The following is a 25,162-nucleotide window of genomic DNA, read 5'->3' on the forward strand; positions in this document are numbered from 1 at the left end:
TGCTGCATTGAAGCAGCCTGCGCTAGGTCTTCCTAAATGGATATGGTAATGAAGGATGGCATGATGGGAGTAAGGCTGAATGCGCGAGTCTACAGCAACCAGGCATGAACCTGGAGGGATTATTGCAAAAGGCTTCTCCCGCCACTCCGCAGAAAGTAATAATGATCATAATGTAAGCACTGACAGATCAAGGGAAAAGTACAGAAAAGAATACATAGTCACATTTAAGCAAACACATACAAATGGTACACATCAATAGTACGCCAATGGATGGACTAATCATCATCTTGAAATCTTCAGGCGCAAGCTGGTCTTCATCAACCTTTTCAGCCACAAGGGTTTGCATTGCAGGTCCATGTTGGGCAGACTGGCATCAATGGCACCCATGACTCCACAAACAATGTGATGGAGGCGGCCGCACCCCATGACCTGAGTCCTGCCCATTTTCCTACTACTGAAAGGCTAAATAAAACACACAAAAGCCACAGGTTGCAAGCTATCTGTAATGCAGTGTAGGCTGTGAGGAATCTGTTAGCAGTGGAGAGGGGGACTAATCTATCAGAAAGAACATTACAGAGGGTTAGTTGTTTGTTCCAAGGTATTTGTTCCTTATACAGATTCCTCATCTTAAAAAGAGTCCCGAAGCAGTACAGAACGTGGAGGGGCCGGGTGGAGCAAAGAGCAAGGAGACATCGCCTGAACCAGAAAAATCAGGAACACTGCATGGTCAAAGTGATAAAGAATCTATGCAGTACTGTTTTGTGAAAGTGTGCAGAGAAGCCCAAGAAGCCACCTGACAAATGTCCACAACAAAGACACGCCCCTGAAAGGCAGGAGTAGCCACATGGCCTCTGGTAGCATGAGACCCGAGATCCGACAGCATTTTCTTGTAGGATAGATCATATTAGAAATGCATAAGAAAATCTACCTGCAGAGGGTCTGCTTGGAAACAGCCCGGCCAGCAAGCACACCAGCAAAACTGACGGGTCGTCCTTCCAGATATCCTTAACCAGAGAGACACAGTAACAGAGCCCTTTTAGGGTCCTGTTGAAGAAACCTGGTGTCTGCCTTAGATGGATGTGGGGGAGGGTAGATGTATGGAAGTTGGATCTTCTCAGACAGGTGAGTCCAACACAACCTTGTGAAGGAAGGATGGTCTCACCCTCAAACTCACATTCTCCCTGGAGGAGACAAGGTATGGAGATTTGACAGAAAGCGCCTGGAGCTCACACACTCACCTGCGATGTGGAAGTGAAGGCAACCAGAAACATCAGCTGAAGAGTAAGCAAACTCAAAGGGCAAGAATGTGAAACTGAACCACCATCAGAAACATTAAAACAAGATTCAAATTCCAAGCAGGGACAACAAACTGTGTGGGAAACTGGTTAGTTAACTTTTCAAAAAATGCATAAAAACAGGGTTAGTAAACAAAGGGTATGTTTCAAAGTTAAGATGCAAACCCCTGCCTTGCACTTAAGTTGTGTGTGGGGGTGACTCATCGGACCAGGTCCCAATATCTGCTACAGGATCTGAGGTCCCAAGGTGGTGTGATGAAGATCCCCACCACAGCACTGGAGGGATAGGACAAGGGACCGCCACACTGCTCATGCTGTTCCCTATACCAAACCAGCACACCCGAGTCCCATTACACAAGAGGGAGGATGGAAAGTGGGGTAAAAGCCCTATAAAGGTCTAGGGGCACGGTCAGTAGTTCCTAACATAAATAGCTCATTGTGAGCTGGCTGGAGAGATAAAGAGTGGAGAAGGAGAAAGGGAATTCCAGCAGAGCCCCTGGAAAATGTGGAGAGCAGGCGACACCCAGAAATATAGGGGAAGGAGAAAACGCGTGGAACCGAGCGCCAGCTAGAATCTGGAAATGCACGACTTGAGAAGGAAGGAATATAGCCAACAAAGAAGATGGCAAAAATAACAGGTATTGCAGTATGAGGAACAGCATTTTTATGAGCTGGTACTCAAAAGGGCATTTGAGCCGCAACAAATAAAGGTGCATGGATGTGCACCAGGGGAAAAAAAGCCTGCTGCCACGAGCCAGTTTAGTACACATCTTCTGCTGGTAGGCTTTCTCATACCCCTTAATGCCTGCCAGGAGTTGCTGTTGTGTGCGCCCTCTCATGCCTTTCATTGCCTTGGTACTAGCAATTGTACTGCCTCGTTCCACATCTTTCAAGGCATGCCAATAATTTCCTACTGACTTGTCCGATGGGTTAAGAGAAATATAGTTTCTTACAGTGAGCTTGAGTTCTTCCAAACATACAATGTCTCTCAGGATACTCTGGATCCGTCGCCATGTGAGTTTTTTTAACATCTCAATACATTTTGGTAGGTAGCCAAGCTCATACTGTGATCGGAAAATGACATAGGTTCAATGTCTGCTTTCTCTAGCTGTAGCATGAGGCCAATGGAAGTGAAAATATAGTATATCCGGAAACAAATTTGAGTAAATGGGAGAAGCCTTGTCAGTTGGATGTTGCACCTGCCACACATCTACTGATTAAGTTCAGGAAGACAATGTTTCAGTTTATTTGTGGCTGTACCGAATATGGATTAGGTTTTTTGGACAGGTCTGTCCGTGGTGCCATGCATGACTAGATTCATGTTGCTCATCAGAAAAATGTCTCCCTCACATACCGATTTAAGAGTGGCTAGAAACGCAGAAATGAACTTTTCTTGTGCAGAGTTAGGTGCATAGAAAGAGGCCAGCCTAACCATCCTCTCTTGTAAATCGCCTTTTACTATAATGCATCTCCCCTACGGATCTTCCTTGCTAAGGAGATGTGTAAAGACCATACCTCTATGAAACAGAAGGGTCACCCCAGCCCATTTACTGTCTGCTGAGGCATGGAATTGAACAGAATAATCCCTATTGCAAAGCCGAGATTGGTCCATATGCAACAAATGAGTTTCCTGTAATGCCACAATTCGAACCTATAAGCACCTTAATCCCCAGAATAATTGCACCCTATTGTTAGGAAATCCAAGCCCCTAATACTTAGGGAGCCTAAAATGGTAGCCATGGTCATGTAATCACTGTGTCCCCACAGGCCCCATGCTCAAAAATCTCCCATCCCAAAAGTGGCATAGACAGTGAGTTGTGTGGTTGAAAGGAGCATATATGTTTCGAAACATGAACCCAAAAAAGTGTTGTTCCCGCAGCATGGCAGTTTCCACTTCATAAGATGTGTTCCCATGCTATTCTCTTCCAGTAGGTATTGTAGTAAACATTAGGGAGTACTACCCACACCCTTCCCAGTGTCGCAACCTGCATAAATCCTTTGTGATAACAATGGCTCGCACAACAAACATTGATACCGGTAACCTTTGACAAAAGGATGAAAACAACTAACAGCCCTCTCCTCCCCCCTGGAGTTCATTGGACACTTGGATATGTCCAGTTTCTAAAGAACCCCACATTAGAAAGGCTTTTGCCATACACAACTCGCCTTCATCATGTCCTCATCTTGTAACTTTCCTGGGGGGGTTTAGTGTGCCACAGTTCTGTTTGTGGGCCCTGCTGGGGCTATCCTTCAAAGTAGATTCTTGGTCCTGGTCCTCTGCTTGGGAGCGACGAGGCCCAACAACTTGTGGCCCACCTCAAAAGTGAACACAGTATGCAGCCTGATCTCTATCCTAAATTGTAAGCCAAAGCGGTAAGTCCATTTATGTCTGATGTCCCTTTTTCTCAACTCCTCTGTTATTATTTTCATCCATCAATCAATCAATCTCCTCTTCATCAGGGTGGCGTGTGAAACATCTTGACAGACCTTTACTGTAGAATTGAGGAAGGATATCAGATTCTTTTTTGGCCTTCCACCCGGATCAGTTTCTTGATTTTATAGTTGTGCAGTTTAGCCACTATATCCTGGGGTGGGTGTTCTCTGTTGTTTCCAATAGGGCCTGCCCTGTGCACTCTAACACTCTTGAAACCAGTCTGTGAAAGAATCTACAATATCTCAGTGAAAACCTAAGTTACACATTTTTCAGCAGGATCTCCCTCTGCGCCTTCTCTCAAAAAACATATTCAGAGATTGTACCTTCTAGCCCTGTTTTCTAGGTCATTGCATTTCAATTGGAGGGATTTGTTGGTTTCTCTCAAAGACGTGATGGTCTCATTCACAGAGGACAGTTGCGTTTCAATATGAGTAAGGGTCCTTTCATTATAGTCAATTTGCTCCCCCAGGCTCCAGATGCCTCTTATTTTTTCAGATGGATTCTAGCATTTCCTTAATTTACGAACAAAGTGATTCTTTGAGGTCATGCTTGAGCAAATCTAGGGAGCGCAGCATAAAGTCTGCAGTGTGAGGATCTGAAGCAGGTGGGCCGGAGGGGGTCATTCGAATACCCTTCCCCCTTCATTGGATTTCTCTGATAATGTTTTTTGTTTTTAGAGGGCATGGTGAGGAAGGCCTGCAGGCCTGCCTCCTTCGCTTTGTGGGTGGGTTTGGACATCGTGACTGAATTGGGCACACCAGTCCTCTGCATGGAAGCTCCTCCAGAGGCCTGTGCTCTGACCCCACCCGGAGGGTCGGGTCACCACACTCACAAGGTCCTCCAAGCATGCACCGATCACTGCGAATCACCACTTCCCCTCACACACCTCGAATCTCGACCTCCGCTTTGATGCAGGATGTTAACTTCCTATTTTCTGCCAGCGGCTTGTCCCAGTCTCTGTGGCTACGTTAGTGGGGCCATCGCGTCAATGATCAGCTTTGACCAGCGCAACCTTTCTCCCAGTTCATTCCATTTACCTTCCTTGCCAGAGGCGCTGCAGCATGCCACGGCAAGTTCCCCGTCACCAACCGAGGTCAATACGTCTGCAGGGTCTCACCAGGCCTCGTGGCTCACCTCGGATGCCTCCCGTCTCCTTCACCGGCCCCATCCACCTCGGGCCTTCAGAGTCTGTGTAGGACTTTTCAGCGCCATGACTCCTGTGTGGCCGTGTCTCAGCCTCAGCTCCGGTGGACTGCTGCCAATCCAGCACAGTTCTATCCTGCTTGCCTCCCTGATCGGCCTGACCTCAGCAGAGGTTCTCATCAAAGGGCCCTCATATCTGCAAATTGGGCTTGCCACAGCTCGCTCTGTCACCTCTTCATATGGCCGATATAATGGCTAATGGAAGTTAGGAGAGAGCAGCCATAAAGTCTCCATAGTATGATGTTAGGCACTGAGGCTCGAAGCAGGGTAGAAAGCAGCACCTGCCTATGCCACCATCTTGGCCACGCCTCCTGGATCTTTGTCTTTGTCTACTTCCATGGAAAAGACACAAGGACAAGTCACAGTACGTTGCTGTGCTTCACAATTCTACTTCAAGGCTGTACTAGCACTCTTTATATGTTACTTTGAAATCCAGCATTAATAGTGGACCACTTATTTCCTTGAAATAACTTATCCTTGGTGTCTGAATTATTATTTTACCATTTTCTAATACCGAAACAAAGCTGACTTCTACTCGCTCTGAGCAGAATTGAAATAATTATTTTTGCGGAGAGAGAATTAATTCGGCTCTTGGAAGAGTAAAAAAATTAAAATAATTAGCTTTTATTTAGTGCTTCATGCTGCAGTGACGCCTCCAAGCGTGGCCCGGGTATTGAACCCATGCTGTTCAGTGTTGTCTTGCTTACAAAACAAGCACATTGCCCCTGAACTATCTTCCCCACCAGAATTGCAAGTACATTATTTTAATTTCGGTATATTTGACAAACGATTGCTTTTAATTGAAAATTCATATGGTAGAAAAATATAATGATGATATTGGCAAATAAATAAACACAGATATGGTTTTGCTAATTATTTATGTTTTATTCAGACAACAGTTTAATGAGACTTGGGGACAGTTTAAATGCTTTTGTTCTGGATTTAAATGACACAATTTGTTTTGGAGATTCTTAGGTCTCCTATTTGCAAAATATATCCAGGTTCTGATCAAATTCAAGGTTATATTGATTCTACATACTGCCAAGTGATTTAATGACATTATTTTATGTTTCATTGGAACATTTCTAAATACAATTCTGAATGTGTTTTTTCTGTGCTTTACGATAGAAAATGATGAATCCCAAAATGCTGAACTAGGTGAGTGGGGTTGTCCCCTGCTCACCTAGTTTGGCATTATGGGCTTCGGGGGCTGCAGGGGAGTCCCCCGCATACATTAAATGCAAAGTGGGGGACAAATGAACAGAATCCCAAAAGCTTGAGTTTCAAATGCAACCAAGTCGGCTTCGCAATTTTGAATCTCAAGCTTTTCGGAATTTGGTATTTTAACATAGATCCGATCTAGAATTTGAATTTAAATGGTATTTTATTACAATTGGGAAAGAGACTATGACGGAAGACCCTGCTTTGCTCTAGAGGTTGGGGATGGCATGACTAATGGGCCTAGGTGCGGTTGCAGGTCTATCCCACCTCCACAAGTGAGTTTGACAGGGATTTCAGGCAAGGCAATCATTGTCAACATGGCCCCTTTAAAAAGGTGTATGCAGTCTATAGAGTTGGTGTACAAAGATAGGATAGAGATTCTTAATGGTGCTATCTCCTGGTGATAGCTCACAAGTTGTATTCCAGAACAAATGCGTTCGCAAATACACCTGCCCAGCCAACTACCTGGACTATGAAAGACTTTGAAAAACCTAGCCGTCACCAACCCCCCCTCTCAGCCCCGGTTGGATCCTAACCTGCCTTGCCCCACCATCAGAGGAGCATTCATTAATGCTCGGTCTATGGGCGCCCATGCGCTCGACATTGCTGACCTTATCACTACCAACAGCTTTGACTTCCTTGCCATTACTGAAACAAGGTTACACCAGGCAGCAGGCCCAGCACTATCATTAGCCATCCCAGAGCGTTACTCAATAATTAGGTCAGATAGACACACTGGCAAAAGAGGCAGAGTAGCATTCATAGCTAAAACTCTCCTGGGCCTTACAGCCACCTCCCATGCCAGCCTCCCTTTGGTGTAACTTTTGTCAGTTAAGCTCCGCCTCTCACCTACCCAAACGATCCTCATGCATCTCATTTACCGACCACCAGGTCATATCTATTTTGAGGACAACATCACTGACCTACTAACTAATAATACCAAACAAGGATTGCAAATTATCCTGCTGGGAGATTTCAATTTAGGTCTCCACGATCCCAATGACCCTAATGTCACAGCTCTGGAAAACTCAATTTCCCAGCTTGGTTTTAACACTGTATCACAGCATCCACGCTAAATAAAGGTCAAACACTGGACTGGTTGGCAGATCTTAACTGCTCAATCACCATCCTACAGAAGGAGCCTACCCCTTGGTCAGACCATCACTGCATCTCCTTTGCTATCCAGGGGACTGCACGCCCTATCCTAAATCCAATCATCGCCTCGCAAATCTTCCCCAGAAATAATCGAACATAATGCTCCAAAGCTTACACCCCTTGATCCAGAACATTTTAGACCCTACTAACTACAAAGACTTCGACTAAAGTAAGCTAGATGCCCTCTACAATATCACACGTGACTCAGCCATCAATGGCATTGCCCCATTAAACTAAATAAAGCAAAACCAATAGCCCATCTTAACAAATGGTTCACCCCTGATCTAAAGATCCTCCGGAATGCCAAAAGAGCGGCTGAATCTACATGGAGAAAATCGCCTACCACTATTAACAAGGAGCTTTTCTCCTCTGCTGCCTCCACCTATAAATCTGCTATTCAAAACACTAAGAAGGAGTCCTATAACAATAGAATCCTAAATGCGAAATCTAGGACCAAGGAGCTCTTCAGCATCCTTCGGGAACTTGAGTCTCCAGTCCCACCCTCTGAAGCCTGTGTGAAAGCGGCAGACTGGTGCACCAAAATACAGAAAGCTCTCTGATAAAATCACACTGCTTCAATCTAAAATTGAATAAAAAAAAAGAACAGCCTGGCCAAGAACCCCAACACTACCACCTCACCTAACCACATCACACCCCCTTGCCTGGCTTTCTCCTCCTCACCTGTCTCACCTAAAGAAGTCGAAAACATCATCAAAGGCCTCAAACCTTCAAGATGCCAAGGAGATCTCTGCCCTGCCACAATCATTCAGAAAGGCGCCAAGGACTTGGCCCCCGTCATTACTTCCCTGATCAACTCCTCTTTCGAGACCAGCACAGTCCCGAGCAACCCCAAGGAGGCCTGGGTTAAAAAAACCTAGCCTTGACACAAATATACCTACCAACTATAGGCCAATCACTACGGTCCCATACCTCTTAAAGATACTAGACAGAGTGGTATATCTACAAATCCAGAAACATCTGGAGGACAATAACTTACTTGGCCTTAGACGATCAGGCTTTAGGCCAAGGCATTGCACAGAAACAGCCCTCTTGGACCTAAACATTAAAATGGAGGAGGCTAAGGACAATGGTAAACTAGCTATGCTCCTGCTGGTAGACCTATCAGCAGTTGATCTTGTCGATCACCAAATCCTCACTGATCACCTGTCCACAGCAGCTGCCTTCTCTAGCAACGCCCCTACCTGGATTCAATAATTTCTGTCCAATCGGACTACCAGGGTCTTCGCACTCTATGCCTCAGCCGACCCAATTCCCATCTATTGCCGCGTACCATAAGGCCCTTGTGTCTCGCCAACGCTTTACAACATCTTCACGAAGCTCCTCTTTGATCGTTTTAACAACCTTGGTGTCACATATACAAATTACGCCGATGACACCCAGGTTCTCATTACGCTATCAGGGTGCTATGAAGATGATTCCAAACTAATTAATGACATATATTTGGAAATCCAGGCATGGACGGCAGACCATAGCCTATGTCTTAACTACGAGAAGACTGAGCTCTTGATTGTCGGATCCCAAATACGCTTAAACAAATTAGACCCACCTTACACATCCTTCATCATTGATGGAAATTTGATTAAAGTTGCCAAGGAAAGCAAAACTCTAGGGGTCTACATAGACTTCACCCTCTCACTCTTGAAGCAAGTGAATGCCACTGCCTCCACTACTGCCCATACCAACAAGCTGATAAACGCGTGCAAATCATTTCTGTCACCTAGCAGCTGCATTACATTAGCGAGAGCCCTAGTACTGTTAAAAAAATCGACTATTGCAACACCCATTTTTTAGGCACTTCTGAACGGAAACTTAACAGACTCCAGGTCTTACAAAACAACGCCTTGAGATCTCCATTGAACATACCTAGATCCAACCATATCATCAGCCACAGACAGGATGCCCATTGGCTCCCAGTACGTGATTGAATATCCTTCTGTACACTAGTCATAACCCACAAATGTTTGACAAACTCTGCCCCTAAGTACCTATCAGACAAATTCAACAAACACCATTCAGCCAGACCCACGAGAGCCCTATATTTGCATTGCCTTACTATTCCGAGGTTCAATCTAAAAAGAGCTGGAGGAGCTAGCTTCCCTGTACTAGCCGCCAAACAGTGTAACGCCCTCCCCCTCACCATCAGAACAGAACTTTCATTCTGGACCTTCAGAGCTAAAATAAAGAGTTGGCTCGATGATAAGAAACATTAACCTTTGGCTAACTTGCTTCTCAAAACTTATGTGCCTGCTTAATCCTTCTGTTTGCCTATTTGTAAAACTGGCAGCCTGGTACTATCGCCCCAACTGTAACCCCTGGCAATTCGTCCTTTGGCATATTTGTATTCTTTCCCATATTATATCAACCTTTTGACCTGCCTGTAACCTCCAGTCGACCTGCACTTACTCTTTGTTGTAAATCCGTTATTTGTCTATAACAATTGCCTAAATTCTGGCGCCCAGTTACCTCAGGGCTCGGTGCGTGTTATAAATAAAGAAACTAAACTAAACTATAGCAAACGCAAAATATCTGTTTGCCCATACATTACTGAACGGCTTCACAAAGCTGAATATAAGAACACTGAGGCCCCACCAACCACCAGATGCTGCCTCCAGGTAGAAAAGTGCTCTGATGATACAAGATGAAAGACCACTGGATAGAAGCCTCATTCCGCAGAGAGAATGGGGCGGGGCTATAAGTACACTGTAAATCCACCCATGAGGAAACTTGGAACAATCAAAAACCCGAGGTCCGGACTCTGCACACATTCAACCCATGGTCAAACAAACAACTACAGGACAAGGTTAGGGGCTGATTGGAAGCACATAGAGATACCAGGAACTTTCAGAGTTTGTAGCAAGCAGAGACAAGGAGGAGAAGCATTTTGGAAGAGAAGAAGACATTGCTTTGGAGGTGGCTAAAGGAGAGGAGAGGCGGTGACTGGGAGGATAACAGAGCATGTGGTTTGGGAGGAGGAAGGTGTGGGGGGGGATAAGTGGTAGGAAGAGAAGAAACCCCCAGCGATTTGGGAGAGAATGACAGTAAATACTGGGAAGAGAGTCATCCCAGAGGTTGCAGAGAGAGAGACAACTCAAATGGTGGGTGATTATATACCCCTATGGCTGGGTAAATCTCAAAGGTTTGGGAGAGAATGACTCCTGTGGTTGAGAAGAAAGAAAAACCAAGGAGGTTAGAAAGGGAGAAGACCAGCAGGAAAACATAACAAAAAAAGTGGATACAGAAAGGGAAGGTCCTGCAGAAACACTCGGATATTGGCGGATCAGTGAGGGCAGAAGGAGGAACAAAGACACATGGCAGTGCGGAGGAGGTGCTAAGAGTTATGCAAGGAAGGAGATATTAGTAAAAGGGGAAAAGAGGAAACCCATGAAAGGAGACCGGCACAGGGTTCAGTGGAGGGTAGTCAGAAGGGAAGGCTAGGGCACTGCCAGTGGGCCCCAGAAAGACTGCCTTTTGTAGCTACCATAATCCTAGCCGTGGTTCCCAATCTGCAGAGTAGCCAGGCGTGTCCCCCGGTCCTCAGACATCTGGAGTCAGAAAAGGAAGAAAACACTTATGAGATGTATGAGGGGAACTGTTAAATCCACTTTAGACAGTGCAAGGACATCCATCCCCAGTGGACTGCTGGGACGGGGGCCCCAGACATTGAGACTTAGGTTATAGAGAGTGATTTATAATTTGCTTATTTCAGCCCAAGGAGACACCCTTTGAACATATGTCTGCCATTAAACCAGAGGCGAGGATACCCTGCTATGTGCCAGAGTTAAGACTTTTCTTTTGTTGGTTGTCCTATATGTCTCATAGTGATCCCCACCCCCACCCGACGTTGTCATTTACTGTTTGGTTACAAGAATACAAACAGGAAATCAAGAAAAGACTTGATTCCCTTATGCTCAAATTCTGCACTGCCACAGAGTTCAAACATACATGTTATTAAGTTAACTAAAGAGACTATTTTAAAAGAATCAATTCAATGAGTGTTAAGTATATAAAACATACATCACTAGAGAGGGGGGAAACGCCAGCACAGATTTATATTTAGAAAGTTATATGTGGATGTACCTGGAGACCGTTATGACAGACTCAATATTTCCCTCCACTCATGCATTCACTGGACACAAATCCTCACTTCGGACAGGGGTGATCGATCCAAATCCTCAAAATGAGAGTTCTGGTTGTAAAGGAGTTCTGATGGGAGCCTTAATAGGCAGGGAGTGGGTCTTAGCTGTTGGGGAGTTGTCCCTGTTGGATTGCCTTGATTTTGCACACTTAGAAACACAAACCATTGCATTCACATTGAATAAATTGCACCTGATGCAATGACATGAAGACAGAAGTTTCAAAATTACCTTTACAACGTCCACTGTGGAATAATAAACCCAGGTGATACAGTTGGGATCGTCACTGCCTGGACCCGATCTTTCCGGCACATTCCACCTATAGAGGTTTACTTCCCCTTAAATAGGAATTAAAAGTCATAACATGAGAACGTGTCAAAGCCTTGGATAATAAGACGACCTGTGCTGACATGTTTCCAAATAGGATTGAGGTTTAGCAAATTCTATGTTCAGAGCATCTTGTGACTTCATTTCACAGAGGTCACACATTGCTGCATTTCTTCTGTACTTTTGGTGATCATAAAAAGGAGGGGAAGTCTCTTAAATCACTAGACCAACAGGATTACTTTTTTTGCTTTTTCATCACATTTGTATGAATATACCATTTCATTTTCCAACTGCCATTGCCTACTTTGAAATCTTAAGGTCACAAACTAGTTGGCATGCATGATACAAGTTCTCCCAATCCCAGTTCAGATGTTTGAGCTGGCACCAAAAACCACAGCCAATCCACTTTCACTGCACACCTCCTTTCTCCTCAAACATATTTCAGAGAAGGAACAAGACAGTACTAGTGTCTGGAGGAGACAGAGCAGTAACATTCATTAGAAGACGATATGTGGCAGCAGGCTTTGAAGTTACCTGGGCAGGTAGGAAGGAGACTCATGTTTGAGGATGTGGAGAGACTATGGGAAAGATTGGATGGCAGTGATGTAGGTGCAAAGCTATGAAGTACTGCCACTGGGCATCTACTGCACCAAGTGTAGGGCAATGATTTCAATTTCTCTAAGCAAAGAGAGCAATGGCAAGTCCACAGAGGCAATCTACCTCGGCTAGTACAGATTATCATGCAGGACATTCATTGCGTCACATGCTCACGAACCAACACAGGCTACTTGTGAAGTCCACTTCAACATGGCTCCACAACCCTTTAAATACAGCATTGCTCTCACTCTGGACAACTAGAAAAACAAATGGATAGTTTCGTCCCTCCGGACTAACAAGTCTCACATTAGAGAATGTGGTGTCTCCTCTGACCTTAGGTGAGTGTGCCTTCTCTTGCGTGTCTCATGCGATCCAGAGCATCCCAACAAAAGAGGCCAGAAATACCTGTAACATACACGCTATTTTTGCCTTCCTTTAAACTTTCCACCTCAGGCTTTTGCCTTTTGTATAGAATGTTTACTTGTGACTGGTGAGAAGGTGTATGGTTTATGGTTTCCACAATATTCCCCATTCACATGTGCTTAATGCACGGCTACCAAGCACCCTTAACGATTCTATGGGAATTTACCTTTCTGTCTTTAAAGATGTTCTCATTTGACAGCTTTTTCAACAGCTACTTAGGTGTATGCGTTTTTCAGAACTTTGAGAAATCATCATTCACAATCTTCCCATTACGTAACCTTGTACACCATAATTTAAACCATCCTAGAGCACAATACAACCACACATTCACAACGGGTCTAATAAAATGTGTTGTCCCACCACATGTGTAAATATACGATTAGGGGTGGATATGGTATGGTGTTATGCTGCTGGCACTAGAAGTAGGAAACAGTTTTGATCCAAGTTTCCTAACTAAACACTTTATATGATCCTTGGAAAACCACTTTATGTCAGTAACTTACCTACCTTAGATGCAAAACTTAGAATCTATTATTAATGGGCTAACCACTGGCATGAGGCCCCGACTACAAATCTGGACAATTAAGTTGATAACCTAACTAACATCCACCTCCATTGTACACTTTAGGAAGGAACAAAAAAGCCTGGCATTTAAGTAACTAAAATGACGGCTGACAGCCAGTTACTTCTTTACATTTTTTTATTTAGTGTTTACAGTTACAATATAACCTTGAAAAACATGCATTAAAAATAGAAAAGCAAAAATTACATTTTTAACTATTACAGCTTAATATAATAATACAATTAATTTCCATATCATAGCACATACAACTTACATCCTTATTCAGTATTGAAATCCATAATGTTGGAACAAACTCCCAGGTATGCCAGAGCAATGCTGGAAGTCCGCAAACTTGGAGAGCCCAACTCGCCTTCCCCAGTATACACTGAGGACTCAGTCAACTGCAAGTTCAAACTGTGGTTTATTACAAATAAAACCAACAGGGATCAATACTGCAGAGCATGGGTTTTTGACTACAGTACATACACAAGGCCTCTAAATGGGCGCTCTGCAGGAAGCACAGAAGGCACACAAGACACTGACATGGACCACAGAGATGACTGATGCATTTGAATTGCTGAATGAGGAAATATGCACAGCCCCAGTGTTATGGATCCCAGACTGCAAGAAGGCTGTTTCTTTGTTCTCACACACTGATGGTGTGGCGATGAAAGCAGTACTGACACAGAAGACAAGCTTGGGGCACAAAGCCATAGCCTACTACAGAGGAAAGCTTGACCCAATAATGAGAGGACATTACCAGTGCGAACAAGCTTTGGCTGCTGCCGCATTCGTGGTGGATAAATCAGCAGCACTCACCATGCGGTGCATTACCGCTCTTTAAGTGGAGCACGCCCTTTTTGCGATACTACAGAAGCAAAAAAGCACACTGATGACACAGAGCATCAGGGTATGAAGTGATACTATCGAACGCTTCACTGAAGATAGTGAGGTGCAGACGTGCCAACCCAGCAAATTTTCTAAAAGACGTCCTACAAGAACAAGACTATGCACACAATTACGCAGAAAACATACAGGCATTTAGTGACACTTGCGAAGTACATGAGGGCACAATTGAGGGGGCAGATGTGCTGTACATTGACATGTCGTCAACAATCGATCAGACAGATGGAGTCAGACATACAGGAACTGCAGTGGTGAGGTTAAGAGAAGAGGGAACAAGTGAGGTAGTAGCCAGTGCACGATTACCATCTCATTATTCAGCACAAGCAGCAGAACTAGTGGCCTCAATACTAGCATTGGAGCACAGCAAGGAAAAAGTAGTGACAGTTTACTCATACTCTGCCTATGTTATGTCCACAGTGCACTCAGGATTGGCACGATGGACTAGGAGATGCTTCAGGAGGGCAGATGGAACACCAGTACAACACACATTTCTGTTGGGAAAACTGATTGATGTTATTGAGTACGCTGCAAAGGTAAAGATAGCCAAGTGCGAAGCACACACTCGAGGGGAGGATCCCATCTCAAGGGGAACGAAGCAGCAGACTTGGAAGCAAAATGCGCGGCCTATTTTGTAGACCTACTAGAAGTGGAGACCGCATCAAATGCTCGAGATTACGCCAGGAACATGGTACTAAAGGAAGGGTACAATGCATTGCCAGAAACACCAATTAGGGAATTGCAGGAAGCTGAACCCAGGGAAGAGAAGGAATTGTGGACTAAGAGGGGATGCACAGTATCTCGAACAGATGCCATATGGCGGCAGAAAAACACAGGGAAAGTGGTCATACCACTAGCATTACTGAACACTGCACTGGCACAACTGCACCACCCAACATACAGAGGAAAAGAGGTAATTGCTGCCCGCATTGGAGAAACATGGTTCTGTCCTAATTTGGCAGAACACGTGGCTGAATTGGTATGCAACTGTTTGACATGCAAGCAATATACAGCAGGGCATACCCTGAGGGTTGTGAGGGGAGCCATACTTCGGCCAGTAGGCCCCTTTCAGCATTTACATGTCGACTTCGTTGACATGATCCAAGTTTGCCAAGGATACTGGTACATGATAGTGGTTGTATAGCCATTCTCCAGGTGGATTGAGGCAGGTCCCTGTTCTCATCCTGACGCCCACAGAGCGGTCAGACTCTTGGTCAGGGAAGTATTCCCTAGATGGGGCGTGTGTGAGTATTCCCTAGATGGGGCGTGTGTGAAGTCCTGCAGGCTGACAATGGCCCTCACTTCGCCAATGAAATGTTCAAGCACATCACCACGTTGCTGGTCATTCAACACAAATTCGCCTGTGCATACCACCCGCAAGCAAATAGGATGTGTGAACGTCTGAATATAGCCAAAACACAGCAGAGCACAAAGAAATGTTGTCTGCACTGCTTGCCTCTTGCTTTGTTTGCATTACGCAATAAGCCTGGGTCTGACCATCATTTAACGCCCCATGAGGTGGTGACAGGACGGTGCATGCAACTCCCACTGGCTCATCCCACAAGAGAGTAGTGCAGACGTGTTAGGACAAGAGATGTATGAATACATTTCCTCGATTGCTACTGCCTCTTATCGCTCACCAGATACGACACCGGGGGGGCAGAAGACAACGGAGAGAACAACTGCAACAATGTACCAAGAGACTTAGAACCCAAGAGACAAGTGAATGTGGGGGACTTAGTGTTGTTGCAGAATTTCCTCCGCCGGTGGAACACACCAAGATTTACTGGTCCTCACACTGTGGAAAAGGTGGCAGACCGTGCTGTCAGGCTCGAGGGGTAGAATGTCTGGAACCACCTGTCCGACATGGAAACCCTAAGAACTGCTGCATTTCTCTCACTGCCATGGGCTTAGCTGTCTTGCATATTGTCTCTGCTCTTTCTGGGGTAATCTGTCAGCCATTTTGTGAGATTGTCTGCTCAATGTACAGCATTTTCTACTGACATTACTATAACTTGGCCTTTTCCACCTTGTATCCATTGTCAGCTAACAAAGTCAACATGTGCAATGTGTCCTGTTTACACTGATCTTCTGTCTTGCTGCAAATCAAAATGTCATCTATGTACTGTAATAATATGCTCTCCATCTGTATATTGCACAAGTCCATCTGTATCATTCCGTTAAAGATGGATGGTGACTTGCAGTACCCTTGAGGAAGACTTGTATGTTTCCAAATCTGGTTTCTATACATAAAGGAAGTCAAATCTTGTGAGTCTGGGTGTAATGGTACTGAGAAGAATGCATTCTTGAAGTTAATGGCCCTCATTAGGACTCCGGTGCTAAACCATGGTGCTATTAGCGCCATGGTCCATGCCGGAGTCCGCCATGGAGAAAGGGGGAATTACCACCCCATTCCAAGGTTAGCGGGGCGGTAATTCCCCCTTTCTCCATGGCCCTTCCCCATTCCCATTTTTTCCCCATAGGGCTCAGAGGGAATGGGTAAGGCGGCAATTACGGTACCGCAAATTGCGGTACCGTAATTGCCATAAGGTCCCTTTGCGGGTCCCTACTTTAACAGCTGGTCCAGACCAGCCGTTCAGGTCGGGTGCCGCAAAGGGACCTTGTAGTAAGGCGTTAAGGGGTTAACGGCGCCGTAGCCTTTTACGGTGCCGTTAACCCCTTAACGCCAGGGCCCTAATGAGGGCCAATGACTGTAAAGCAGGCAGCTTCCACCAGAATGCTGCATAGGATTGTCACTGGATTTGCAACCAAAGGCTACTCTGCTTCTACAGTGTGGTTAAGCGGCCTTAAGACCTGGTCCAACCCCCTTTTACCTTTCTCAATGGGCACAGCGCCATGTTACATGGGGACTCGAATGCCTCTCTCCATTAGTGCTGCAATGGTCTCATAAATACCCTCATCTGCCTCTTTTGTGAGTGGGTACTGTTTCACTCTTGGTGAAATTGCTCCTGGCTTCAGTTTTATCTTCACTCCCCCTGTGCTTCTTAAGAGCCCCACATCATAGGGACGTGCTGTCCGTATGGTGCTGGGCACCTTGGCCAGATACTCCTCACAGAATGGGGGTGGTGCTTCCAGCGCCATTGCCATCTTCTGTGGTACCTCCCTGTAGTGTATCCTTAACCAGTAAGTCACACTCATCTCGAACACCATCTCCGTCTCTAACTTCTTTTCCCCGAATAGCTGTTTGTCCATCACTGTGGTCAACCTGGACCCTTCTGCCACTGCGATCACTGCTCTCCATGCTCGTCCATCCCATGTACCACTATCCAGTCCTCTCTTGCCATCACTGCCTCAATTTCTATTGGCACTATGGTTCCCTCTTCCGCATCTAATTGTATCACAGGTCTGAAGAGATACTCGTTTGGAATGCACCACAGCTTCCCTGCAATCCCTGGGAGCCATGCAATAGCAATGGCAGTCCCGTACTGGAACATCTCCTCATCCACGGGCACCCCCCTCTGTACCCTCCGTCCACAAAATGCTCAGATGATTTCTCTTACATTGGGCATGTGTATTCCTGGTGTTGAGCAGACTATTCCCTTGTCTGTCAATTAAATAGTTCTATTCAGTCTGCTCATAATATCTCGTCCCATTAGGTTTGCAGGTATCTATGAGAGTAGACTAAAGCAGAGACAGATCACGTTCTTCTATAGAAAGTGAGATCTCGTCTGTGAAAGGAACCACTTTCCGAGCCCCAGAGAATCCTTGAGTGTTCATGGCATCGCCTGACAATTTAAATGCTTGTTCCTGAATCTAGGACCTAGTCGCTCCTGTGTCTAGAAGAAAGCAAAAAAGTCTACCTACCACCACCCCTATGCGAGGTTCCTCCGATGGTGTGATCGAAAGGATGGAAAACATCAAGTCCATCTGTGGGCTGTCCAACTGAGGGTAGAAGGACATCCATTCCCAGTAAAGGAGTCGTTTCCCACCATGGTAACTCCTCCCAGATGTCTAACCGGAACTGTTGCCATGGAGTCCACCCACATTTGCTGCTGCGTCATTGCTCTTTATCTGTGGCAATTGCTGTGTGCTCCCTCGAATCTGTGGTGTTTACAAATACTGTGGTACAGGGGGCTTGCATCTGTGTTATCTGCGGTTGCATCTGTGGTGCTTGTAACTGTACTTGTGGCACCTGTTGGTGTGTGCCCTGTATCTGCCTTTGCTGCTGCTGGTCTTGTATGTAGTAGTCGTCCCGATACCCTTGGTATGACTGCTGGCCATGTGTTCCCCAATTCTGCTGCATCTCCCTGCTCCTACACACTCTCGAGATCTGTACTATCTGCCACATGTCCAGCACTGCGGTGGCTCCCTCCCTTGGAAAACCCCTGAAAAATCACATGGGACCTGGTGCACCTGCCCATATCCCTGAAACCATTGTGGGAAACCCCTTTGGTTATGATGCATCTGTGGTCCAAACCGCGTCCTCTCGACTGCCCCCTCTTCCTCGAAACCCTTGCTTTGTGTTCCTCGGCCCCATGAACCCTCCCCCCATGGGCGGTGTGAACTGCTGCGGTTGCCGCTGTGTCCCCTGTATGGTGGGGCTAGTTAGAACCGCCCCTTCCATTGAATACTCCATAATCTTTTCTGTACTAGCTTTGCTTCATCTATCTTCCTGTTCTCTGCCTTTTTCTTAAGCTTCTCTTGCCATAGCCTGCAATGGTGAACTATTGTGAGCTGTATTTCTGGCCAACTTTTTGCTTCCATGCCTACCAACTTAAGTGTTTCTGAATGGTCTCTGGCAGCCCCTGGCATAGTATGTGATAGAATATTGCTACTGTTTTATCCCACAGTTCTCAATTTTCAAGGCACCAAAGCTCTTGAATCTCCTGAATGTACTGGAAAGTCTCTTCATCTTCCTCGTTTTGTGGGACATAATTGCCCCAATGACTATCGTGTCTGGGTATTGTATCCTTAGTGCTCGCCATACGGCTGCTCTGTAATTTGCAAAAGGCAAACCATTGTGCGCCGTGTTTTGGGTTGTCACCCCAGGGAACCCTGCCCACTTCCATATGTCATCAGCAGGGTCCACGAGGATCACCACTAGTAGCCCCATTACATCTCCCACTGCTAACCTATTTCGTGCGGTCATTCTCTCCATTTCGTAAATCCATTTCCCAGCACACGCGGTTAACGATGGCAACCTACACCTCACATTCTCCTTGTCAGTGTGTTTCCATGGTATGTACTGAGGTCGCACCCCTCCCCTTTCCAGTAAGGGCATTTGTGTAAACCCCGCCTTCTAGTCAGTCTCACTTGCCTGTTCTCTCTTTCGATGCCCGTGTACACATCTATTGGGTCTGATATGGGTATCCAGACACTGTCGTCATGTTCCCCCACATTAGTCTTCCCCTTAAGCAATGTCTCCCCCTTTCTTCGTCCTGGGAGATCTTCAAGCCGGTGCACATATGAAGTGACTTCACTGAGAATGCGCAAGTCATTCACCAGCCATGCCTGCTCATCCAAGCTTCCTCCTCCTACTCCCTCTGTATGTGTCCCGTGCTCCCATGTCACCCGCTTGTCTGCCAAGCGGGTGACATGGACTGGAGCCAACGTGCCTCCCCCGCCCATCCCCACTGTTCCATCCTTCACTGTATGACTGCAAGCCCATGTTACTACAAAAGTCATCTGCAAAGCTCAGTCTCCTGGTTGTCATGTCCGTGTTAGGTTTCAGGCTAAGGTCGATCTCCCTTAAGTCATATCTGCTGCCCCTCCCCCCGCAGGACCTTAGGCCTGTTATTGCCCTCTCTGTTGTGCACCTCTCCCGTGAGCTTGTGCTATCTGGCTCTGCACGTCTGCCCTCCTAATGTCTGTCACTTCCACTGTCCATTGTGTCCTTACCGCTTTTATTGCTCGCTCGTTGTCCTCCTTGCGCGTGTGCTCCCTTGCCAATCTGTTCACTTGTAGCTTCCTCTGTTCCCTCTCAATCAACTTGCATTTCTCCTGCTCTGCTACTTCCCTTCACCTCTAGAGCTCCTCTACTTCCTTTATCCTTCTATCCCATTGCTCCCACTCCTCTCTTCATTTCTCTGCAATATCTTTCTATTCTCTCCTCTTTCTTTCTGCAATCTCTCCTATCTTCTTTCCCAGTCCTCCCTCTCTAGTTTCTCCTCTCTTTCTTTCTCCATTCTGTCCGCTTCCGCTACTATTTCAACCCAATCCGGTTCTCCACCACTCCCCTTCAGACCTTCCATTGCCTTAGTTGCCTGCTCTGTCTCCGCATCGGTCTTCCCTTCTAATTTAAAGAGCATCTGTCCTCCTATCCATTTGTTTATGGCTATGCCACCAAGCCCCTTCCCAGCTGATCTCTTGTTCAGTAGCTGGCTGCTCTGCACCCCTCAGCCCCTCTTCCGTGGAGGCTTCTTATATGTCGGGTTTGAATACACATCTGCAACTCTCAATTCCCGTAATGCTCTTACTTCTTGTAACAGGTGCATCCCTTGCTCATCGTCTGTGTCATCTGAGGCCACACTCGTAGGGACATGGGGGGGAGTGGAGGGAGGAGCCCCTGGCGCCTTCATCTCTTTCTGGCTCAGCATCCACCTACGCTTTGTTTCACCCCCCTTGCCCTCCAGAAACATCCTGCAAAGCTCGAATATTGCCATACGGCTTGCCAGCTTCTTCCCTTTATAGGCACCCTGTATGTGCGTCGGTAGTGAATGCTGCACGTCTTTGGAGAAACTCCTGCAAGGTGGCCATGGTTTAGTTAACTTTCCCTCAGTGCTTTTGGACCATTCTATGCTATATTTACATATTCTTTCCCTGTAGGGTGGGAGTGTCTTACACAGGTGCTGGAGGGGCGCATCACCCTCGCACTTCTCCACATACATTTTCTTGCTTTTGTCTTTAACCTGACCTCAAGTCGAGGGTTTCGCAAATCCGCTATTTAGGGAGAAAGGTACAATGTAATAATACTTTTCAGGTTACTACGAGCCTCTCTGGCTCCACAACTTATCAGGCATGCTCCACACCACCGTTTTACAATTCCGCTGTCACTGCCTCCTCAGGCACACCCACAATCTTGCACATGCACCTTCCGCGCACCGCCACTTGTTCACCTTGTCTGCCAATCTCGAATTTCCAATGCTAACTCCTCAGCGTCTCATGCTATCCGTGTCCTATTGTGCAAACCTTTGGGTGGTGTCACCAATTTAATAAACAAGGCAATGCTGAACAATCAAATACTGCACGCACACGACTGCAGCCAGTTACTCCTAAAATACACAAAAACCTCACAGCTGCCCCCCCCCGCCTCCAGGCAGAGTATACCAATATTCTCTTGTGATCGAACTGTACCCGCTGCGTCGCCTAGTGTACAAAATGTCCCACTCCAGAAGACTTAACCAGTCGAATCACCTTCCGCAATCTAGGCCAGCTACCTTGCTAAACCTTACAGAGATACGGTCATCTATGACCCGAGCTAAAACTCCCAACCCACAGGAAATCCCCTATTTAAATAACATCTGCCATCCGAGCCCTCGTGTCAATGTCATTCACCAGGACGGTTTACCTCTAAACTCAAATGTGCCCTAAACATAGAAAAGGAACATCTACCTTTGCTCCTTTCCATACTAACTTTGACAATACTTTAACAATACACAACAATACTAAACAATACTCCACAATATTCAATACCCTCCCTCACACCCACAGCTGTTGTTCGACTGGGGTCAATACTTACACTCTGTGGTCTGCTACTGCTGCTCAGCTGCCATGTGCCCCAGAAAGTGCCCACTTCCCCGTCCTGGTCTGCCTGGACTCCTCGCTGACTTCGGGCAGGAAATCTTCCACGCTGGCTCCCGACAACCTTGCCACAGGTACGCGTTCCCCATGTTCTCGAAATATGTGAGGGTCCTGCAGCCTTGCAGTTTCGGCAGTGGAGGAGATGACCTTGTGCCAGCCTGTCGCAGCCAACCATCAGCTCTGCTACCAACTTGTTGGGACAAACTCCCAGGTATGCCAGAGTGATGCTGGAAGTCTGCGGACTTGGAGAGCCCAACTCCCTCCCCCCAGTATACACAGAGGACTCAGTCAATGGCAAGTTCAAACTACGGTTTATTACAAATAAAACCAACAGGGATCAATACAAGAACAAAGGTGGATTCTAGGCCAGTTTCACTCTAAAATTACATCACTTCTCTGTCATCACTTGGGCACTTCTCCAAAAACCTATCGGTGTGAGGGATTGGCCATCGGGAGTCTAATAACCTATATCGTCACCTACACATTATTCTACTGGCGCTTACATTTCCGGTGGCTGGCCTGTCCCATCTCCAATTCACTATCTATTAAATTGTTGCAGAGTAGTGGGACACCATTGGTTCTTGTCCATTGCCATCCTCCCATTGGATACTAAACTGTGATTGGCTAGAGTTGATCTCCCCCTAGGCCCTGGACTCAAACAAGTTCTCAGCTCACTTAGTACCTTTTCAAGGTAATGTGAACTATTATGTGTCTTCATTGTAACTTGTGTACACCAACTGTGGCTTATGAGAATATTCTCCTAACGGTAGAAACACTTGGTGCAATTGGCATCTAGCTGCTGGGACTGGCTTCTCTTTCCCACCGTGGAAGACTGTTTCATTCGGATTTACAACATGTTTAGATAACACAAAATCGAGCTCTGTAGCGCCTAATCATGAGGATGTATTCTGTTTCCTTGCAGCTGGTCCCTTGGTCGTCTGTGGATTGGAATGTCTTCATACCTAGTGGCTTTGGCTGTGGGCCTTGTCCCACATGTCTTGCTACTCTGTCCAACCTTAGTCAGCTCTGTTCGTCTCTTGCTGAGGGATTTGAGGCCTGCTATAGTTTTCCTAAACCTTATAATGCGGTTACTACATTATCCATGTTCTACTTCATTCCCTATGGGTTAGCTATGCGTGGTTCAATCAGGTTCCATATGCACCTGTGTTATGTCCATGCAACTATTGGCTTCAAGCATCAGCAAGCTCGCTCAGGATCTCTTGTGCCTTGTGGTTTCCGCGTTACTGCATTTGGCTTATGACATAATAATAAAAGCAATGATAATATGTACATGTATCTGTCCTCTATAGAACTGTGCACTCATGCTCTTCATGTATTTGGGTGTATGTTTTTGTGGTGCAGTGCGGACTGTATGTGTGCTTCATGTCCAACGCTGCTATTTCGTGGTGTTTCTAATGAGGTCAGTAACATGGCTCCTTGGTGCTTAGTCAAGGCTGTCCATATAGGTGTCTCTGACCACGGTCTCAGGCCCTTCTCCCAGGCATGGATATATTTGTACCAGACTTGCTCTGTGTGGCTGACTGAGAGGGTACCTCTCTGTGTATTTGTCAATCATTGGTGCATTTGGGATTCGTCTGAAATAGAATGGGTGGTTGTGGGCTTTCCGTCTTATCATGAACTTGATGGGGTGGAGGGTGCCCCCAGGATCCCGACTCCCTCTTCAATAACATATGCAATAACTTCAAAATCGTACTATCACCATCTCTCTAGAAAATGTGTTAAGAGTTTGGTAGGTTTGTTTATATTTTTATTTAAAAGACTCCAGGTATAAAAAAGTACAACAATGTAATACCTTACTTTTCCAGAATGTATATATGGCCACGCCTGATCACTTTGCAGATTATCTAGGCATATATACTCTTTATAATCTCTGCTGTATAATTCTTTGAGTTTATGACAGCTTGCCAATAGATGTCTTGCTGCCTCCATTTCCTGTTTGCAGAACCTACATAAACACTCCTGCCAAGAAGTAGGGTCCCAAGCTCCTGTCCATTACCTGGTAGGTAGCTGCTCCAGCCGATGTTGTAGTACACACCATCTGACTTAGGGGTTATTAATCTTCATTACATATCCGAAGGGGGCTCCCGGTGGGAAGCTCTGTCTTAAGTAATTTACAAATTGGGACTTTCTGCCCAATTCGGTCATACTGCTATTTCTGTCCTAAATTTGAACCTTTTGTTTGATTTCCTTCTCAGTAATGCCTAGGTTAAATTGAGGCTCTATCTTGACATCTATCTCCTCTAAAAAGACATCCATCAGCCAGGGTTTTAAGATTTATTTGGCCAGTTTGCTTTCCAGTGCCTCTGCAAAGTTTGAGTATGTCGATGAACACAATTCTTTATCCATGAGCATTTTCAAGAGATGTACTGCTTTCGCCATTTCTTGGTCTGTAATGACATAAGTCCAAGTTCGCTTCGTATGGCCTCGATCAGGGCGGATTTAGAAAGACACAGGGTGGATTGCCATAATCTTCCTTCTAGCTTCGAGAGCCATTGGGTCCCTTTGTTCAAGTATATTTCTAGCACGTACAATGCACAAGGGGCAATACTAGTTCTATATACTTCCAGTATTCCTTCTATAGAGTATCCACATTGCTGGGAAACATTTTCTTTATCATATCACATTTTCTTTCGACTTTTCCCATGGTGTCATGGGCTAACTATCGATTTAAGAGAATCAATAATAGCAACACGCCAAGTGCTGGCATTTTCTAGTTATTGCTACCATCTCCTTGTTTATCTTCCAGCAGAAGTTGCCTTTATTTTTTCTTTTATTTCTATTCGGATTGATGGTCATTACCTTAGTTTGTTTTCATGTTTATAATCAAGTCACTTCTATCTGCATGTTTACATAATACCTCAATTCTCCTCTGTAGCCCTATCAGTGTTCGGTCAAACAAAACCATGTCGTAGATGTATGTTTGCCAGACGATAGGTTTCGACCCAGCCAGTAATTGACATCAAGGCTCACTGCGCCCTCCCTCCCAATCCCCATTCTCGTTTGTGCTCTTCCCAAAGTTGTACAGAGCTCGGCTGATATCTAGATAGGCCAGTGTCATATAAATAAACTGCATACATACGTCATCATTACATCTGGATCTCAGGAA

At 45.8% G+C, this 25,162-nt stretch overlaps 1 protein-coding gene across 1 annotated transcript in view; it reads right to left on the reverse strand.

Moving 5' to 3' along the window:
- HEPHL1 (hephaestin like 1) overlaps positions 1-25,162 on the reverse strand; it is a 537,160-nt gene that overhangs the window by 81,181 nt on the left and 430,817 nt on the right. Inside the window, exon 15 of the mRNA XM_069639277.1 lies at positions 11,694-11,800. Coding sequence (XP_069495378.1) covers positions 11,694-11,800 — 107 coding nt within the window. The remainder of the gene's footprint in view (positions 1-11,693; positions 11,801-25,162) is intronic.

This window comes from Ambystoma mexicanum, chromosome 7q (genome assembly GCF_040938575.1).
Source record: "Ambystoma mexicanum isolate Mex_15411 chromosome 7q, UKY_AmexF1_1, whole genome shotgun sequence".
Taxonomy (NCBI): domain Eukaryota; kingdom Metazoa; phylum Chordata; class Amphibia; order Caudata; family Ambystomatidae; genus Ambystoma; species Ambystoma mexicanum.